The 18,760-nt window shown below is 36.1% G+C and overlaps 2 protein-coding genes across 3 annotated transcripts; both read right to left on the reverse strand.

Annotated features, from left to right (window-relative positions):
- Positions 1-34: 34 nt before the first annotated feature.
- Positions 35-9,924, reverse strand: LOC133314764 (ABC transporter B family member 20). 2 transcript variants are annotated; one of them, XM_061516291.1, is made up of 11 exons: positions 9,305-9,924; positions 7,740-7,794; positions 7,481-7,656; positions 7,164-7,364; positions 5,851-6,110; positions 5,462-5,772; positions 5,141-5,361; positions 4,670-5,010; positions 3,590-4,377; positions 3,258-3,499; positions 35-1,948 (listed from the first exon to the last, which is right to left on the reverse strand). In XM_061516291.1, the coding sequence occupies exons 1-11, from the start codon at positions 9,674-9,676 to the stop codon at positions 719-721; spliced, it is 4,197 nt and encodes a 1,398-aa protein (XP_061372275.1). In that variant the 5' UTR covers positions 9,677-9,924; the 3' UTR covers positions 35-718. The 2 variants fall into 2 exon arrangements, with proteins under 2 accessions (XP_061372275.1, XP_061372276.1); XM_061516292.1 differs by having other exon boundaries at positions 9,315-9,352.
- A 7,513-nt stretch (positions 9,925-17,437) lies between these two features.
- LOC133314742 (uncharacterized) lies at positions 17,438-18,357 on the reverse strand. The gene is made up of 2 exons (XM_061516265.1): positions 17,728-18,357; positions 17,438-17,530 (listed from the first exon to the last, which is right to left on the reverse strand). The coding sequence occupies exons 1-2, from the start codon at positions 18,355-18,357 to the stop codon at positions 17,438-17,440; spliced, it is 723 nt and encodes a 240-aa protein (XP_061372249.1).
- Between the last annotated feature and the right edge of the window lie 403 nt (positions 18,358-18,760).

Genomic DNA, 18,760 nt, shown 5'->3' on the forward strand with positions numbered 1-18,760 from the left:
CCTTTTATTCTTCTTTTTCATCCAGAGCTCCTATCTCATGATAGGATAATCTAATATAATTCTCTTCACTCACTTTTGTCTGTTTATACAAGTAGAAAGGTTAAAAACAAAATTGAAAATTAATTAAAAAAACTACCAAGAATCTTGGCAAAATACACGTGGAAATTTGCATCTATTATATAGGAAATACAAAAAACAAAAAAACTCGTTAACCCGTGTAATTCAAGCACCGGAAGGAATGCCTTCTAAACTATCGCTATTTATATACAAAGGTTACAACTCTTGGACTGTATTTTCTACAATTTTCACAAATGAAAAATAAAATAAAATTACAGTATTGAATAAGTTCATCATCCACGCTTGAGACAGGGAGAATGAAAAGTCCAATCAAAGAGTCATAACTCATCTGAATCAGTGTTGATTCCACCTTCCTCCCTTTGAAAAACAAATCAATATACCATGGAGACAACACCGTCAGTCTAAACTGCTTGCCTCCAAAAAGAATATGCATTCACCACAGCTCAAACCTCTTCTATCCCGAACAATGCCGAGTGCTATTCAAGTTTCATATTCCCATTCTTGCAACACGTAAACCTCCACATGACATTGGAAAATTCCATCAGGTGTAGCAATCACCAGTGATTCAACTCAAGCAGAATATGAAACAATTTTCATGAACCAACATTAGTAGCAATTACTCACATCACATACTCCCATTCTAAATAAGCCGATGCTGACGCAAACCCTTACCAAAATGAGGTTGCATCAATCGGACATACAGACCATTCTTCGCCACCAATGAATCATGGGTCCCCTCCTCCACTATCCGTCCTCCATTAAGAACTACTATGTTGTCCACATGCCTCATCATCACAGCCCTGTGCGCTATTAGAATAGTGGTCTTGTTTCCCATTATTAGTGTGTCTAGAGCCTCTTGCACCACTCGGCTTGACTCAGATTCAATTGATGAACTAGCCTCATCCAACAACAAGATAGGAGCATTTTTCAACACTACCCTTGCAATTGCAATTCTCTGTTTCTGTCCTGGAGTTAAGTCAACACCTCTCATCCCAACGTGTGTGTCATAACCATGAGGCAAGTTACTAATGAAATGATGAGCATTCGCTATTCTTGCAGCCTCTTTAATTTCAGCTTCACTGGCATTATGCCTGGCATATATGATGTTTTCCCTTATGGTTGTTGAGAAGATAACAGGTTCCTGCTGAACCAGACCAAGGTGGCTTCTTAACCATCTCAAATTATATAGTTTTAAATCCCTCCCATCTAGTAAAACTTGTCCAGCAACTGGATCATAAAATCTCTCGATCAAAGATATTATAGTGCTCTTTCCTGACCCTGATACTCCCACAACAGCAATTGTTTGGCCCCCATTGACTTTGAGACTAAAATTGCTTAATACCAACAATTCTGGACGAGAAGGATAACAAAAATCAACATTTTTCAACTCAATGCTTCCATATACATTGGGTGGCCTCAAAGCTGAGCTATCATCAGGATCAATTTTAGGCACGCGATCTATAATTTCAAACACTGAAATGAGAGATTTGCGTCGCTTAAGTATGTAAGGAGCCAATCCAAAAGGCTCCACAAGTGCAAATGTAGCGAATGAGAAAACCATGTACTCCTTGAGTGCAGTAGGTGGGTCCACATAACTATTTTTAATACACGTTGCAGTGTACCAAAGTAGAAGAGCATTACAAGCAAAAAGTAGAAACTGTGAAAAGCCGAACGCAAAACCAATGGCAACTCCATGAAGAAAGCTCTGCTTAAATATTTTATTTAACTGCAGCCTGTAAAGTTCCATTACTTTATTACCGGCACAGAATGCAACTACAGTGTAAATATTTCTAACTGCATCTTCAAGAACCAAAGATGCCTTTCTGTGCATTTCCTGTATGCCCCTTGAAAATCCAGCAAGCCACAATTTCTGCAATATTCAAGGAGGCTGCCTTAACACATGCATGATGCAAATGATAAAAGCAAATAAAAAATGCTCAGTTATGCTTAGCTAGCATTATTAAGTCATTCACATACTTAGCAGTAAAAAAAGAGGTAAAATAGCATTCAATCAAGATACCCTTGATTCTGCAAGCCAATAAATGCAACAAAATTCTGATTTCTTAAAGAGACAAATAAAATTTGATGAACAATAAAGTTAGCAATAGACACTGCTAAATTACGCTTATTAGTAACTTTAACATGAAAAGATATTTTATGGTTACAGCAATGCAACAGATAATTCCAATATCAAGTTTGTCAAAACAATCACAACAACTGAATGCCGATTCAGTTTTCATCATTCAGGATGCATCTTTGCCTTTAATTTCACAGTGAAAGAGCCAAATGTATTCTTATTTCTAAGATAGAGAGAAAGAGAGATGCACAAACATGCACATATGAAAATTATCATATTTTCCTTTCTCAACTTTTCCTTTTTAAACATTAGCAAGTCTTTGTGTTTGATGCATATTCAGCGACATTACAAACACAATAGTACAGCACAAGTGCTTGAGTCACAGAACTATTTTTTATGCTGTTAGCTGTTTTGATGACCAATGCAGAACTAAATTTTGTGATATCTATGAATAGAATAACAAAATTTATTATAATATCCTTTGTGTTGGGCATTGTTTTGCACATATTAAAAATGGATAATAAAGGGGTAATTGATCTTTTCCTCTTTCTGTGTTGTAGACAAAATTTTGTAACCTGGTTTATTGGGTAACAATAATTTAGAGATTTGTGTTGTCTCTTGAGTTGCTTTTTTAGGGTAATTATACTCTTTAAACAATCAAAGAAAGTAATTTTTTTTGTGCTGTGCTATCCCTTATTTTTTAGCAAATCAACACCCATAGTCCCAGACATCTCAAGGTTTTAAAAGGATTTGTTATTCTCTTCAACATCATTCTTGAGGCAAAGGAGACACCAACTATACTCATTGTTCCCTAATTGGTGGCATATTATCCAGCTAACTTGGATTCTAATGAATGAAATATATGAAAAAAAGAAGATAAAAGGCCGTCAACATGATATAAAAAACACAATTTAGGATCAGCATCCTCAACCCATTTTCAATTTAAGATAGGAAAAGATCAAGAAATTATGACTTTCAAAATCACTGAACTTTGCAAGAGGCATAAATTTCCACAAACTGTGTTGACATGAAAAAGAAAGAAAAGCTCAACCCAAACCACCAGAGAAAATTACATTGCAAGACCAGAAGAGCAGTTGCAAACCTGAGCAATGGCAGAAACACAGAGAACTGGAAGTGTTGCTAAAGCCACAAGTGCTATTCGCCAGTGCAGCAAAACACCAATGAGAAAAGCAACACTAACTGCAGCACTGTCCTGTATGAATATGGAAAGTCGGTTACTAAAAGCCGCTCTCACAAATGTAGCATCATTGGCCAAGCGCATGGATAAATTGTCAGCACTGTTGTCCTCTTCATCAAACCATCCAGCTTCATTGCGTAGCATGGCTGCCATGATATGAAAACAGGTTTAAGTTCAGCCCAGAAGTACAAATTGAAATTGTTTTAAAGAAAATTACTGCAAAAGGATGTACACACCTGAGAACATCATTCTCCTAACTCTTTCTGTCATTTTCTCCCCCATAATACCAAAGTAGAAATGCTGTAAAAAGTTGGCAAAAACTGTCACGATACCCATGCAGGCAATGATCAAGCACCACTTGTCTACCTCTCCTCGTAAGTGATGAGCTTCATCAATTCTATGATAAGCTGTCACCACCAGGCCAATAATATAGGCAAGAAGGGGATTGAAAGAACCAAAGATAGCAGCACCTATGCTTCCTAACACAGCATAAAGCCACTCTGCAAAACTAAGCTCTGCCAGCCTCCAAAGTGAGGGTTGTTCTTGATAACGTGCATCCTTTGTTTCATCCATTTTCACTGAAAAATCATCGGAATGACTATCTGGTCTACTAAAAGTTTGTGAATGGGAGCGTTCATTTTGAGGATCAGATGTTAAAAGAGGTGAAATAGGGGATTCTGGGTCAGAACCTTTTGATGTTTGTCGATGGACAGACTGAACATCAATCTTGGGTAACTCCGGTAGTCTCATTTCAAAACTATCCTGCCTTCTTATTGATGGCTCCTTATCTGGTGAATTCAAAGACTGACCATTTTCCATCATCTTCTCAGGTGGTGGGCTCAAAACTTTTGGTGATTCTTGTGAGTTAAAGAAGCCATCTGAAGGCCGAAATACAGCAGAAACTCTTTGAAGAGAGGGTGATTTTATCATTCTAGGGGATGATGGTTCTTTGAAACTATGATTTTCTGAAGAATCTTTCTCAATTTGGAAAGCTGCAGTCTGCTTGTAGTTTCGAACAGGCATCCTGGATGATGATAAACACAACAATAAGTAACTTTCTACATACCAATGGTGAAATCTTACAATTTATTAAAAAATGCACTAAATATTACATACTTTAGTTCAAGGGTATTTAGATTTACTAAAAAAGAAAGCATAATGATTATTAGTTATTATTATAATAAATCATTTTCTTAACAGACTCTAGCCACTTTCTCCATTACAATATCTGTTTTCAAAGAGTTGTGTTATATTCTCAAATAAACACAAACAACAGGATGGAAAAGGAAGAAGCATTATTTGATCCAGTATTAGACCTCTTGGGAAGTTTTGTGGCCTCTTCATGTCGAATGAGCTCTGCATATAAGCCATCCAGGGTCAATAATTCATCATGAGTACCCATTTCAACAAGTTGACCTTCCTCCATAACAGCTATATAATCAGCATTCCTTATAAGACTAAGCCTTCGAGCAATTATTATGGTTGAGCGTCCCAACATAAGAAGATCCAGAGCCTCCTGAACGGACCTCTCAGCCTCAAAATCAAGTCCACCAGTAACCTCATCAAGCAGAAGAATTGATGGATTTAAAAGTACAGCTCTCGCAATAGAGAGTTTTATTTTCTGCTCTTCTGTCAAAGCAAGACCAGCCCTGCCAACCTGAAAGACAGAAGCTCCAGTGTTGAAAGTGCAATGAGATTCCCATTGGAAAGGAAATAAATGAAATTGAAAATATAAACCAAGGAAAAAGAACAATAGGCTTCATATGACCATGTCAATCAAACTTCACCTGTGTGTCATAACCTTTATCTAACGAGCTGATAAAGGTATGCGCATGAGCTATTTTAGCAGCCTCTTCAATTTGATCCATGGTGGTGTCCCTCCCATAAGCAATGTTGTCTCTTATACTCAAACTGAGCAAAGCAGGTTCCTGGGTGACAAGTCCTATTTGACTCCGCAGCCATTCAAGTTTCAAATTCTTGATGTTTTCACCATCTAAAAGAACTTCTCCTGAATCACAGATTGGTAAATCAATTTAAATCTGAAATGAACCATAGATTGCTATGAATGAAATAGCATAAATATGCACTATCAAGGGGAAAACAATTACCTAATGTTGGATCATAGAACCGCTCCATGAGTGGAATAATACTACTTTTTCCAGAGCCATTTCTGCCAACAAGTGCCACAGCTTTCTTGGCAGGAACAGTGAGATAAAACCCACTCAAGATAGGGATTTCAGGGCGAGAAAGATAGCTGAAATAAACATTCCGAAACTCAATATTTCCTTGCACAGAAGCAAGAGCACTGCCATCGTGATTAAAAGATGAGGATGACCGGCTTATCATCTCAAAAAGTCTATAAGCAGCTATTCTCCCTTGATCAAATGAGTAGAAATTTGTCGCTGCTTGATTCAGTCCCCTTAATCAAATTAACAAAAATGGTAAGCAAAATGTGAAACAAAACAAAGAAAATATGGAAGTTGGGAATGATGCTCACAAGCCACTTAGAATCACAGCAAACAAAGCTGTTATAATTTCACCACCATGAGCTTTCCCATGAATAACCAAGAACCTTCCAACCCAGAGCTGCAATGCACAAGAACATATTGCAAGCCCATATGTAAATCCAAGGCCAAGCCCTTGAACAAGACTTATTAATATACCATATCTAAGAGTAGCTTGCAGTGACGTTGCATATGAATATTTAGCCAATGTTTCATTTGTAAATGCATACAAGGTCCTTATATAGGAAACTGCCTGCATCACAAGAAATTATACACACTCAGAACAAACGGCACTAAAATGATTCATCAAATAATGAGAACTTCAACATTCTTTCCACTTCACAAAATTCAAAACATCAACATCACATTTATACCAAATTAGTTGGAGGTGGTACACCAAATTCAAAACATTAAAGGAAAAAAAAAAAGTACAGCATCACCAATCTTAAGAGATAGTTAAAGCAATCAAGGCAATCATATTCATTTCCATCCAACCACAAAGTTAACCTCAAAACTATTCCATATATAATCAACTAAATATAGATTCAATGAAGCAGGTAGAAACAGAAGCATGGACCAGAGATATAAATAACTTATAGTGGCTATAATCTGTGACTCATTTCATGAATTCTGACATAGTTTTCTCATCCCATTTGAAGGGACTAAAGATGGTGATCTACTCTCAACTGCAGTCAGAAAAACAGAGCACGCACTTTTTAGTCGGAGCAGAATGCTGGCATATTGAAGAGTGTTTATGTTCCTTTAAACATGTTATGGAATAGAATTATGATGTTCATGGCTGCTTTTTGGTGTTTTATTCATGTCTGCTTGTAGGAAGTTGCTGTCTCTGATATGCAAAGTTGGGGGGGGTTCCTTGCTGCATAGAATTTTCTGTTTTGAAGCATATCTTATCCTCCCCCTAGTTATATTTTCGCTCTTTTCTCTCTAATAAAATTCCCTTTCTATCAAAAAATAGCTATGGTCTAAGTAACAGCTATCTCAAGCAAGTCTTATTTCCTTAACATGGTAAAGAAAAAAAGATAAAAATTGATTCTATCAAAGACATTTTGCAGAAACCCCCGCTATATGCCCAGTCATAAATTGTTCTACGCTTACAGTATGAATAATATTATAGTGTAAAATACAGAACCACATGAAAGACTTTGAGACAGATTTAAATCCTTCTTTCTTTCTATATATAGTAAAATCAAAAGCCAACCAAAATCCACCATTGGATTGAATGTATGTATAAAGCATATTATAGGTTCAATGTAAGAATGAACTAAAAGTTAAAACAACAAATAACCTGTTCAGCAATACTGGCTGCTTCAGCATATGCATCTTGAATATTCTCTGCAAGCCTATGGAGAAATATATTTGATATTCCTCCTGCAGCAACAATAAATGGACCTGTGGCTAATGTTATTAATGCAATCTGCCAACAATTGATAAAAGCAATAACAAGACCACTGAAGAATGTAGCCATATTATGAATATAATTCCCAACCTGTATCATCAAAAGTCAATAGACATATTGTATGAGATATATGTGTTGAGATATTATCTGCAAAGAATAACGAATTTGCACAGGCATGAATATATACACACAAGAGCACAACATACTTTTTCACTAAGAGCAGACTGAATGAGCAGCACATCACTCAATACTTGACTCACAATGTCTCCATTATTCCCATAAGTATCAAAAAAACTCATCTCTTGGTTAAGTAATACTTGAACATATTTTGACCTGATGACAGCGGTCTGCCGTTCTCCAGTAAGAATCCAACATGAAACCTCTATTAAACAAGAAAGAAAAATTAGTATTTCAGAAAACTTCAATTCAATATCAAATAAGACACATTCCTCTTGATTAATTTACCAATCCAACCAGCAGCAAAAACTCCCCCAGCAATATAAACAATGGTTAAAGCAAGCTGCAGAAGAAACAACAAGGGTAATCAAGCATAAGTCCATTATTAACATATGGATCACAAATTATGTTCCTTGCAGAAAAATTAAATGTGTAGTTACGATGTCATCTGGTTCAAACCAAAAATTAACCAGTTGAACCAAGGACAGCCATACTCTTAGTTCTCTGAGTTCAATGTATTTGTAACAAGTTCAGTGCTAGTGTGAGGAAAGATTCACTAGCATCAAGAAAGCCTAATTTTTAAATATCAGATTGCCCCAATTCAAAATATTAAGGTTTCCTTATGATTACAGGAAAAATTGTAATATTCCAAAGATCATACTTGGTCATTATAATATTTTTTTAACTTCTTCAGTCCAAGGTCTACTTTAGTAGTTTTTGTTTCTGGTCTTGGGTTGAATTCAGGCTTGGCTTGTTATTTAGCTGATATTGGGCCTTAAATTGATACTTTTCCTGGTGATAGCAGGAAATCTAAATATTTAGAGCATGAGGACTTGGAAGATAAGTTAGTGGAGTCCTATTGAAAAAGTGTTAATGTTTTTCTCCTTATTACAATTATTATCTTTATAGCACCCAAAAAAGAAATGAATAATCAGTTTTACGAATGAAGGCAGTAAATCGATATCTTCCAAGTTATGTACTTGTGTGATGCAATCAAATTCAAGGTGTGATGTGTAGGTTTCTTTCTCTTCTGCTTCTCCGCTATTTTTCAGCTTTCTCAAGTTTTCGACTCTACCCAAGACTTAATTTTCTTGGCAGACAGTAATAAAAATCTATCCCATTATCACCCTAATTAATCCTTGCTTGAATTTGCTCTAAAACCCTTCAAACCCAAGTCTGTATCCCCACAGTTCCTGTTCAAGCACACAAATGGCTGCTGAACTGAACCTAAAATCCCTTTGTTAAACATAACCCCAATGAAACTTTAATTAACAAATTGTCTACCCTTGATCACCCCAGCTAACCCTAAACCTAACTCTTCTGTTGTCCTGCATCCTACTGTAAGCTCTGGTTTGAGGGAGGCTATAGAGAAATTTATGCAAGCTTAAGAGATAAGAGGGAAGAGCTTCTTTAAATGCAGCTTCAAGTCTCACACCCAACCAATGAAGGACTTGCTCCTGCATCAAGCTCATCAGTCCTCAGGTGGACAAACCAGGCTCTTATCGCCCCATTCATAAAAACCAGGCCAGCTAAGAGGGGTAAATTCTTCTAAAAATGGGACTTATGGACTTACTTGCCACACCCTCGCCCCTAATCCTTCTCTCTGGATTCTCACTCTCCCCATCTTCTGAACACTTAACTCGTGCTAGGAGAAAAAAAAATTTATTTGCTCAATTACCTCAAGCTACACTGCAACCAAGGCCACAAAAAACTACAAAACTAATAAAACAGTGCAGAACACACATTTCCACTACTTAAGGCAAGCCAAATCAAATTACCAGGAATCAATTAAAATATAGATGATATGTATTACAAAAACTAGGGTTTTGTTAGAAAATGGAATGAAATATAACCTCCTTGAACCTGTGAAACTGCTCCTCCGGCGATCCTTGCTGAGGAACCTGAATAACTTTGGCAAAGTAGTGCAAGTAAACGACGAGAGCGGTGCCGTGAGCGGCAGCGGCGACGGAGCCGACGACCATGAGAAACCAATCGAGGCAGTCAGCGCAGGCAAAGAGGCGGGAGAAAGGTGCCGCGGCGGGCGGCGGCTCAATCTCCTCGAGCTCCTCAATCTCCTCCTCGACCTCAACCTGCTGCGACGCGGAGGTCTCGGCGCCAAAGTCCAGGTACGGCGACGGCGACTCAGGCGGCTCCGATACCTCGGAAACCGGCGTGAGAGGCTGTATGTGAGGTGGGGACCACCCGAACAGTCCCCTCGACATCATCTCCGATCCCAATCTCCTTCCTTCTCTCAACAGATCCCACCCAAATTCACAGCGCAAACTCCTTTTTTCTCTCGAGAAAACAACGTCGTATTTAACGCCGCCGCGGTGGTTGGGAGGTGGCGGCGCGTAGGTTGACTCGGTCAACAAAGGTGTACGGTAGCTGAATATCTTTTTTAAGTTCTGAAACCTTCTTCTTATGTTCTTCTTCAGCTTTCGTTTTCGAATTTTTATTTTTATTTATTTTTTATTATTATTGTGTTTTGATGATTGGTGTTTTTGTTTCGAAGGGAATAACACGATACAGTGAGTGTGTGCTGTGCAATTGTGATGGCATGCATGCAGGGCTGGAAAAATGGAGGAGGGGCTTTTACGTAAATTCAGAGGCAATGATGGTGTTGTTAAATGTGTGAACAGCTGGATGATGTGCTTGAAATTACGTTGAGGCCCTTGCTTATAGTCGTTGGAGTGACACGTGTTAATTATTGATATGCTGTTTTTTAATATTTATTTATGATAATAATATAATGAATTTAAAAATGGAGCCCTCTTGTTTTGGGCAAGTGAGTGCATGATTGACTAGGAGGAGAGGCTGTTTTGTCGTGCCAGTGCATTTTATCTGTTACCTCCCTCTTTTCCCATTTGTGACTTTCTGAAAGTGCTTCTCTTTTTGGATTTTATTATTATTATTATTTTTTGTAATAAAGAGGGGCAAAAGTCTCAAACAAAACAAAAATTACACGACGCGAGAACTTAAAAGATCTACAGAAGCATCCTGAAGAAGGAGCTCTAACAAAGGAGAAGGAGGAGAATGATAAACAATAAGATTATTATCAACCTCAAAATGCCTAGAAGCAAATCAGTGAACACATCTGTTATTTTCTCGAAAGGTGTGGACCCAACGAACATCCCAATCTTCAGCAAGCCATTTGTGAATACGGGAAACAACCTTAGAGTTTCTGTGAGTGTTGCTCCCTTCTTGGATAGTGCTAAGAGCAATTTCTGAGTCGCATTCCAACTCCACTCTCCTAGCACCAGTACCCCAGGCCAGCTCTAAACCTTTGAGGATACCCCAGAGTTTTGCATCAAGAGGATTACAGAAACCTAATCTGAAAGAGAAACCACCCAGAAAAGCACCATTGTGATCTCTAGCAAGGCCTCCACAGCTAGCATGCTGCTTAGATAGGGAAGAAGCACCATCTGTGTTAATCTTCAACCGACCAGATTCAGGACGACACCATTTAGTAGGCGATGGGCATTAGGGAAGCTGCCAAGAATGCTTCTATTCTTACCTCTAGCTTCAATTAAACGCGCAATAAAATCAGAAATGACACGCTTATCATTGCTTGGCCTTCGAAAACTATCATCATGAATATGATGATTACGCCAATTCCAAAGATTCCAGCAAGTAGTATAGAAAACATCTCTCCAATCAACATGAATTTGATAATTCCAACCCTTAATCACATTTTTTATGAGCCAAGGCTGTAGGTCTAATGTGAAGAAATCGTTGGGGACCCTTCTACCAAACCAATCTATCCACAATCTTTTGGCTTGAGAACAACCTCTAAGGACATGAATAAGAGTTTCTTCACTGTTTGGACAGTTAATGCAAAAATTAGGACCCACATTCCATTTGCATGTACGACTCCTAACTGGAAGCTTATTAAGAAAAGCCAGCCACATCATAGTCTTGATTCTTTCTGGACCCTTCCAGTCCCAAATCTTCTTCCAGGGAACATTCCTTTGAGCATGTTGAAAATTCATAAAGTTCAAGTAGGAAACCTTAACTAAGGAAGAGGACACATGATTCTGACACCAAACTAACATATCCTCAGTATTATCTTCCAAAGCAACAGGAACGCAAAACACCTTAGAGATTAGCTCATCATTTAAGAATTGCTTCAAATATTGAACATCCCAGGTACCATGCTGAAAGATCTCAACAATGGTTCTATGCAATTCCAGATCAGGAATGTGATTAGGAGCTAAATTACAAAGATTTCATCCAGATTCAGCCAATTATCCGCCCAGAATTTAATAGTCTCTCCATCACCCACCTCCCATCGAAGACCGGCTAAAAAATTGTTCCAACATTTAGAAAGGTCCCGCCAAAGTTTAGAATCATAAGGCTTAGAGCTTATCTCACGCCTCAAATCTTTACCTCTGCCATACTTGGCTCTCAAAATCTTAACCCAAAGTTCCTCATTGTCAGTTAAGATTTCCAGGCCAACTTATGAATATAAGCCTCATTTTGAGTACGCAATCTGATAATACCAAGACCTCCCATTTCCTTCGGCTTATACATTGTGTCCCAAGCCACTAAATGAGCTTTTTTAATACCCCAAATGAAGTTCCGTTGAAGCTGTTCAATCTCATCACACACAGAAGTGGGAAGAAGACCATTCTGCATATGAAAAGAGGGAATAACACCAATCACTAATTTAGCCAGAGTGACTCTCCCCGCAAAAGATAAACTTTGATGCTTCCAGCCATCAAGTTTCTTACGAACCCGATCCATTAGATCAGCATGATTTGATTTCAAATTTCGCCTTTGTCTGATAAAAGAGCCCAGATATTTACCAATGCTACCAACTCTTTTGAACCCAGAGAGCGCAGAAATTGCATATGCAGTTGCATCAGATGTATTGGAAGAGAAATAAATGGTAGACTTATGAACACTTATACTTTGACCAGACATTCTGCAAAAAAGATCTAAACACTCCATTATTACCTGCATTTGCTGCACCGAAGCTTCAGAGAAAAGGACAATATCATCTGCAAACATGAGATGGGAGACTGCTGGACCACCTCTACACACTCTGATCGGTTTCCACACACCACTGCCAACCATTTGAGCAATAAGATGAGATAGCTTTTTAACACATAAGACAAAGATGTATGGGGATAATGGATCACCCTGTCGAATTCCACGTTCAGGAATAATAGTTTCAGTCAAGCCCCCATTCACAAGCACTTTGAAACTATTAATTGTGATAGACGCCATAATGAATTCAACCATCCAAGACGGAAGCTGTATTTCAGAGATAACCTTACGAATAAACGATCAATTCAGCTTATCATAGGCTTTCTCTAAATCAATTTTAATGGCCATAGTACCCATCTTACCTTTAAACTTTGTCATCGAATGGACAATCTCTTTAGCTTCAATAATGTTATTCTGCAAGTTTCTGTTTGGGACAAAGCTGGTTTGGTTATCAGAAACCAAAGCTTCCATTACTTCCTTCAGTCTACCCACTATAACTTTACTCATGCCTTTATAAATCACATTGCACAAGGAAATTGGCCTGAATTGAGAAACCAACGTAGGCTTATTAACCTTTGGGATAAGGGTAATAATCGTACCATTAATATCAGCAATGGTTTGCGGGTTTTCCAAATAAGCTAGGAAAGCATTCCAGACTTGATCACCTACCAGATTCTAGTTCTTTTGATAAAAAGCAGCTATGTACCCATCCTCCCCTGGGGCTTTTGAGCCTTTCATTGTGAAAAAAACTTTTTTAACTTCCTCCTTAGTAACACTCACCCTTAATTTATCCATGACTTCCTCAGGAACAATAGGCCATCTAGTATTGATCCACTCACGATGACAGCTTTCATCTTTGAAAAGATTAATATAAAAATCGCAGATCATCTTAACCAGGCCTTCCTCTTCACGAATCCAACTTCCATTATCATCCTTGAGTTCCACGATTCTACCTCTTTTCCTTCTGACAATAGTCTTTGTATGATAGTATCTCGTGTTTCTGACACCTTGATTAATCCACTTTGTATGATAGTATCTCGTGTTTCTGGGGATTTTATTATTGTTTACTCTAAATTCACTTTGTTATTAAGGGTGTGTATAATAATCGTTCCTTTTTTCTATTTCTAAAAAGATATATTTTTTATTTCTGCATTTAAGAAGAATTTTAAAACAAAATTGTTGTCAGAAAAAAATTAAAAATAAAAATTATTTCTTATTTTTCTTCTTAGGCTGCCCATTCATTTTAACAAAATCTGCTTTCAAATTAAAAAAAAAATAATAATACGTTATTAGCAACGTCTCATTCGGATCCTAAGTTAGCAATCTTTAACTCCAAAATCTGGTCTGGATCTTGCGTTTCAACTTTCAACTGTAAATTCAGGTTCCAGGGTTAACAGCCCTTTATGTTATTTTGTTTTCTTTTGTTCGCTTGTGTATTCTATGGCAATACCTTTTGGTGTATCTCAAAGAAGGAAGATGAATTTTAGTATTAGCATCATAAACGACTTTTTAATGGTAGTTTGAGTAAGTTCATTTGTTTTTTAACACCAAAAATTTATTGAATCATATAAAGTATATCAAAATTAGATTATATGCAATTAGATCAAATAACACATTTCTAATACTATAAAATTTATTAGAAGATTTTAGTTTAATTTAATTATAATACTATTTAATTATGTTTCATCATATCATTAAAAAAATAATTTAGACAATAATTAATAAAGAAATTAAATTTGTCTAATTATGTAACAATACGTAATTGAATAATATAAAAATCAAATTTAAACTAATACAAATTTCAATTAATTTTATAGTAGAAATCTCTTTGCACCTTCATAACTAACAACATAATAACTAATAATATATGAGAAACCAACAAAAAATATTCATACATGAGAAGGAGTAAATGCCTTTTGGAATCTATGATCAAGCCAAATACCCGTACCCATCATAAATTCAAGTTTTGGTATATCTTTTACTAAATTTTAAAAAAAAAAGTCAAATAACTATTATTACCCATTTTATCCATTCTTTTATAATTATTGACATTTTAATTTATTTATTTATTTTAGTAAAGGAATACCTCCTCACAGAAAATAAGGAATTGACTTCCAAAATGTTAACTTTATGAACCGAGGGTGTAATTATTAAGGTATGGGGGTAGGGATAGTTAAGGCAGAGGGAATAAGTAGTTAGCTTTATAAACAAAATGTTGACTTTATGAACCACGGGTGTTATCATTACAGGATAGGTAATGCTGGTTTCAACTGATAACCAACTGGGTTGTGATTTTTTTATTACACGTGTGTCTCAAAAATGCTTTTATTACCGTGTCTCAAACATGCAGTTGCTGAAGCCTTCTACAAGGGAGAGTAGGGAAATATTTAATATGATCCGGATTCATCTATGATTAAGTGGTTCAAGTCAATAAAAATTGAGTATTTTCTAGCTTGTTTGTATGGAGGAGAGGAAAAATTTGTTTTTTCATCCAAGTGACAGCTCAACGAAAGGAATAGCTGTTTCGGGACTAGTACAAACGCTCTCAAGAGATATTCTAGGTTGAAGGATATATATAATGTATGCTTTTAAAAAAAAAAAGTGGTCACAATTGCGTAAGGCGTAAGGGTTTGGTTGATATTTTATAAGAGTGTGGATGATATGTAATACCTCTTAAAAATTTTCAAAGAGGTTGGGGTCTTTTCTAATTTTAGTGGGATACTGGTGGTGTTTAACCTCACTTAATTTTTTTTTTATTTCCCAAAAAAAAAAGAGAGTATGTATGCTCTCCTACAGTCATGGAGCATCGTAGTCACAATGCAAACGTTAGAAGGAGGCTGTCTTCAATTCTTCATTGCGGGATCGGTAGATGGAGGAAATTTAAGAATGTGATAATGGTCCAACTTGTTTCTTGGTGGTGCACTAATATGAGAATATACTTAGAAGGTGAAATCTGACTGAACTATTGGTCTTCTTGTAGCTTTCTTCTAACACTGCTGTCCAGTACAAAAGAAGAAGAGTTATTAGATCATCAACACGAATCTGTTTCAGCGACCTAAGCTGCTACTTGGTGTCTGCCAAACGGTGCATTAAATTGTCACACAATTAAGTAAAGACCAGACAACTAGTACAAAATGGTCATAAATTAAACATATATATTACATCTTGAGGTTTATATAAATAACATTTAAATTTAAATTTTGGTCATAAATTACATCTTACTCCATTTTTTTGTGTTGGACTAATTATAAACTTAACAACCTTAAGTATTTATAAAAATAATATTTTAAATGGAACTTTTAATATTTATATTTTTGATAAATCATATTTATAAATTTTATTTTTTATGCAAAACTTAAAGTATTTTAAGTTCATATTATTTCTACTTATATTTCAAAATTAATAATTACATCTTATAAATTTAATACATACTTATTCATAATTTTTTTGATTGATACAAAAGGTTAATTACAGTAATAAAAATCTCATAGCTGTTAGTTTTCTTCTTTTTTTTAACCTAAACATATAATGAGAATTACATTTCCTTTTTATATTTACTTACTTTAAAATTTTTATTAGTATTATTTATTTTATCTTTACATTGATTTTTTAATCGGAAAAAGTAATTAAACATTTAAAATTTAAATATGTAAACAGATAGTCTATGAATTGTGGAGGATACAGGGTATCCAAATGGTTTAGAAGGGAGGTTGGAGAAGGATGATTATTGAAAGGGACTCTGCATTGTTGTCACATGACTTACTGCTAGAGATAAGATAGTCTATGAGTCTCACTTTGTTATTCGTATTTGGGCATGGATGGAGAGGGATTGGGTTGTGAAGATTAATCACATGTATAGAGAAGGGAATTGTTCAAATTGGCTGTCTAATCTCCCGCTAGAGTACCAGACTCAAGAAGACCTCTATCCTCCCACCCTCGGTATTTAATTATTTTTTGTATTTAGCTTATTTAGGTGTTACAGTACACATTTTTTGTATTTAGCTTATTTAGGTGTTGTAGGTAGACCTCGTTCTATTGTTTCCTCTTAGCCTGTTGGGGGTTCCTCCGCATACAGGATACCAAAAAAGAAGAAGGAATAAGTAAGCAAAGAATTATAAAGAATCAAATTAACCCAAAAGCTTAACATATTAAGTAAGGGCCTCTTTAATAGTTTTATATTTTAATCTAACACGCCCTCTCACAAGAAAATTCATTGGGCTTGAAAGGTAGATGATACATCAAGCCTAGCCTACTTGTATTAAGAAATTTCACACAAAAAATTAGGGCAACGAGGATCGAACTCGAAACACCAAAACTCTAATACTATGTAAAGAACTAATTTAAGATAAAGTGAGGGCTCTTTCTTAAATTCTTTAATTAATGGTTTTATATTTAACTCTAACAAGTAACAACAACAATTTAGATGATCACGATTACAAATAATTGTATTAATTGTATCGAGAGAACATCCTCGTCATAGTTTTGCCGCAAGTGTCGTATCATTTGACAAGCCTTAAGACTTTGGTAGATGCAAAACCAAAATATAACTCGAATTACTCTTTGCCACTGAAAACAGCATACGAGGCCCCTATATATTTATAGGGATTTTATTTATAACGGTTGGAATTTAGCAGAAAAGATATATCGATCAGAAGGCCCATTCAGGAGTGGTAATTACAACTTCGCATTGTCATCAACTTATAAAAAATAAAATACTTATAAATACACGACTTTGATGTATACTTAATAATTATCATAGCTTTCTAAGAAATTTTAATACTTTTAAAAAACCTGAAACTCTAGATGTTATAACTTGATGGTAATTGCAAGTAACGTGATAAGATTGTTTAAAAACCGCGATAGAACAACTACAATACAACCAGGGAGTCTATTGAAAATATTCATTCGATAAAAAGCAGAAAGCAACACAAATAAAGATGTAACATTTCAAAACCAAAATGCCGTACATTCTTAACATTTTAGAGCTCGGGAAAGGTTCATTTGAATCCTTGTGCTCCCTTATTCTTCTTGAGAAAAACACTTGTCAAAACAGACTCGGATTGAAGAGAAGCCTTCAGCAGATTGATTCCCTGTTAAGAAAAGACAAAAAGGCATTATCAATAAACAAATTGTTACTAGGTACAGTATCTGTAAATGGCACAAAAAGATTCACATATATGACATGCTCTTATATATTTAAAAAAATACAAATAATTAAGATTTAAAATATATTTAATTTTAGCTAGGTAAGAACTATGATCCTTTTACATTAATAACCATGACATACCTCAGTCATCCCCATCTCAACCACCCTTTCCTTCAAAATACCAACCTCTTTGATATTGAACTTGTTGAGCAATGTAATACTTGATATGGTTGACATGGGCTGAACAACCAAATCATCCATCACCATGTAAGTTACCACCTCTTTAACAAACCCATTCTCGGAAAATCTCTCCTCCGCAACCTTCCTACCAACATAACTTACTTCAGCATTCATAGCCCTCCTGCACTGAGGACAAGGAGTGTTATTAACACATGTCACGTTGTAGTTACAGCGACAAGGGCACATGTAGAATGAAGTTTCTAAATTGCCATCAGCATTGTCCTCATTTGAGGAAAGAAGGCCAGAAATTTCAGTTGAAGAGATAGGAGCTCTTGGTTTCAAGAGAACATCCTTATCTTGGTTCGGTTGCATGTATGTCTCGTCGAGATTCTTAACACTCTCGTAGAGATTGCCTATGCTACCAACCATGCCATTCTTGTTTAGGAGCCTTACTACAGCTCCAACAGGCAAGCACAGCAAGTTAAAGAGAAAATCTATGACCGCTTTCGATGCTTCAGCGAACAGAACTTTCTCACGCTTCGTGTCAATGAGAAGTTTCAGGCTCAATTTGGTGATGGAAGAGGAAGCCATGTTACAATATATTGTATTCGAATTGTTATATGAATGGGAGAGGCTATTTTTTTCATGTATATATAAGGGCAGATTCAAGGGGTTGCAGTTGGATAATTAAATGCGAAAGATGTATGCAAATTAAGATTCCACAACTAACTTTCAATTTATTGAAAGCTTGCAATTTCGAGGGTCTCCAGACCATGCCATCAGAAGGAATCGAGGTTTCAGTCATACTGTGACAATCTTTTGAGCTCTTCTAGGTTATTAATAATACTTTGGCTAATCATTTCGGACTTCTAGCAAGTGAAACGGCACAAGCAAGAAAAGAGCAATTAAGTTGAGAATAGAGTTCCTAGTAGTGGCAGTGATACCTACAAGGCTACAACTTAAAAGAAGGATTTTTTTTTTAACATTCAACTAG

The sequence above is a fragment of the Gastrolobium bilobum genome, unplaced genomic scaffold (genome assembly GCF_033153095.1).
Source record: "Gastrolobium bilobum isolate Gb01-03AN ecotype WA unplaced genomic scaffold, APGP_CSIRO_Gbil_v1 utg14977, whole genome shotgun sequence".
NCBI classification, from domain to species: Eukaryota; Viridiplantae; Streptophyta; class Magnoliopsida; order Fabales; family Fabaceae; genus Gastrolobium; species Gastrolobium bilobum.

Bases quoted from the DNA above. Each gene is read 5' to 3' on its own strand.
- LOC133314764 (XM_061516291.1), bottom strand. From the start codon at position 9,676: ATGATGTCGAGGGGACTGTTCGGGTGGTCCCCACCTCACATACAGCCT. The intron at 7,365-7,480 runs GTATGTTGTGCT...TTGATGATACAG, and splicing joins AGTCTGCTCTTAGTGAAAAA to GTTGGGAATTATATTCATAA. The intron at 4,378-4,669 runs GTCTAATACTGG...ATCATCATCCAG, and splicing joins GCCACAAAACTTCCCAAGAG to GATGCCTGTTCGAAACTACA.
- LOC133314742 (XM_061516265.1), bottom strand. From the start codon at position 18,357: ATGGCTTCCTCTTCCATCACCAAATTGAGCCTGAAACTTCTCATTGAC. The intron at 17,531-17,727 runs GTATGTCATGGT...TTTTCTTAACAG, and splicing joins TTGAGATGGGGATGACTGAG to GGAATCAATCTGCTGAAGGC.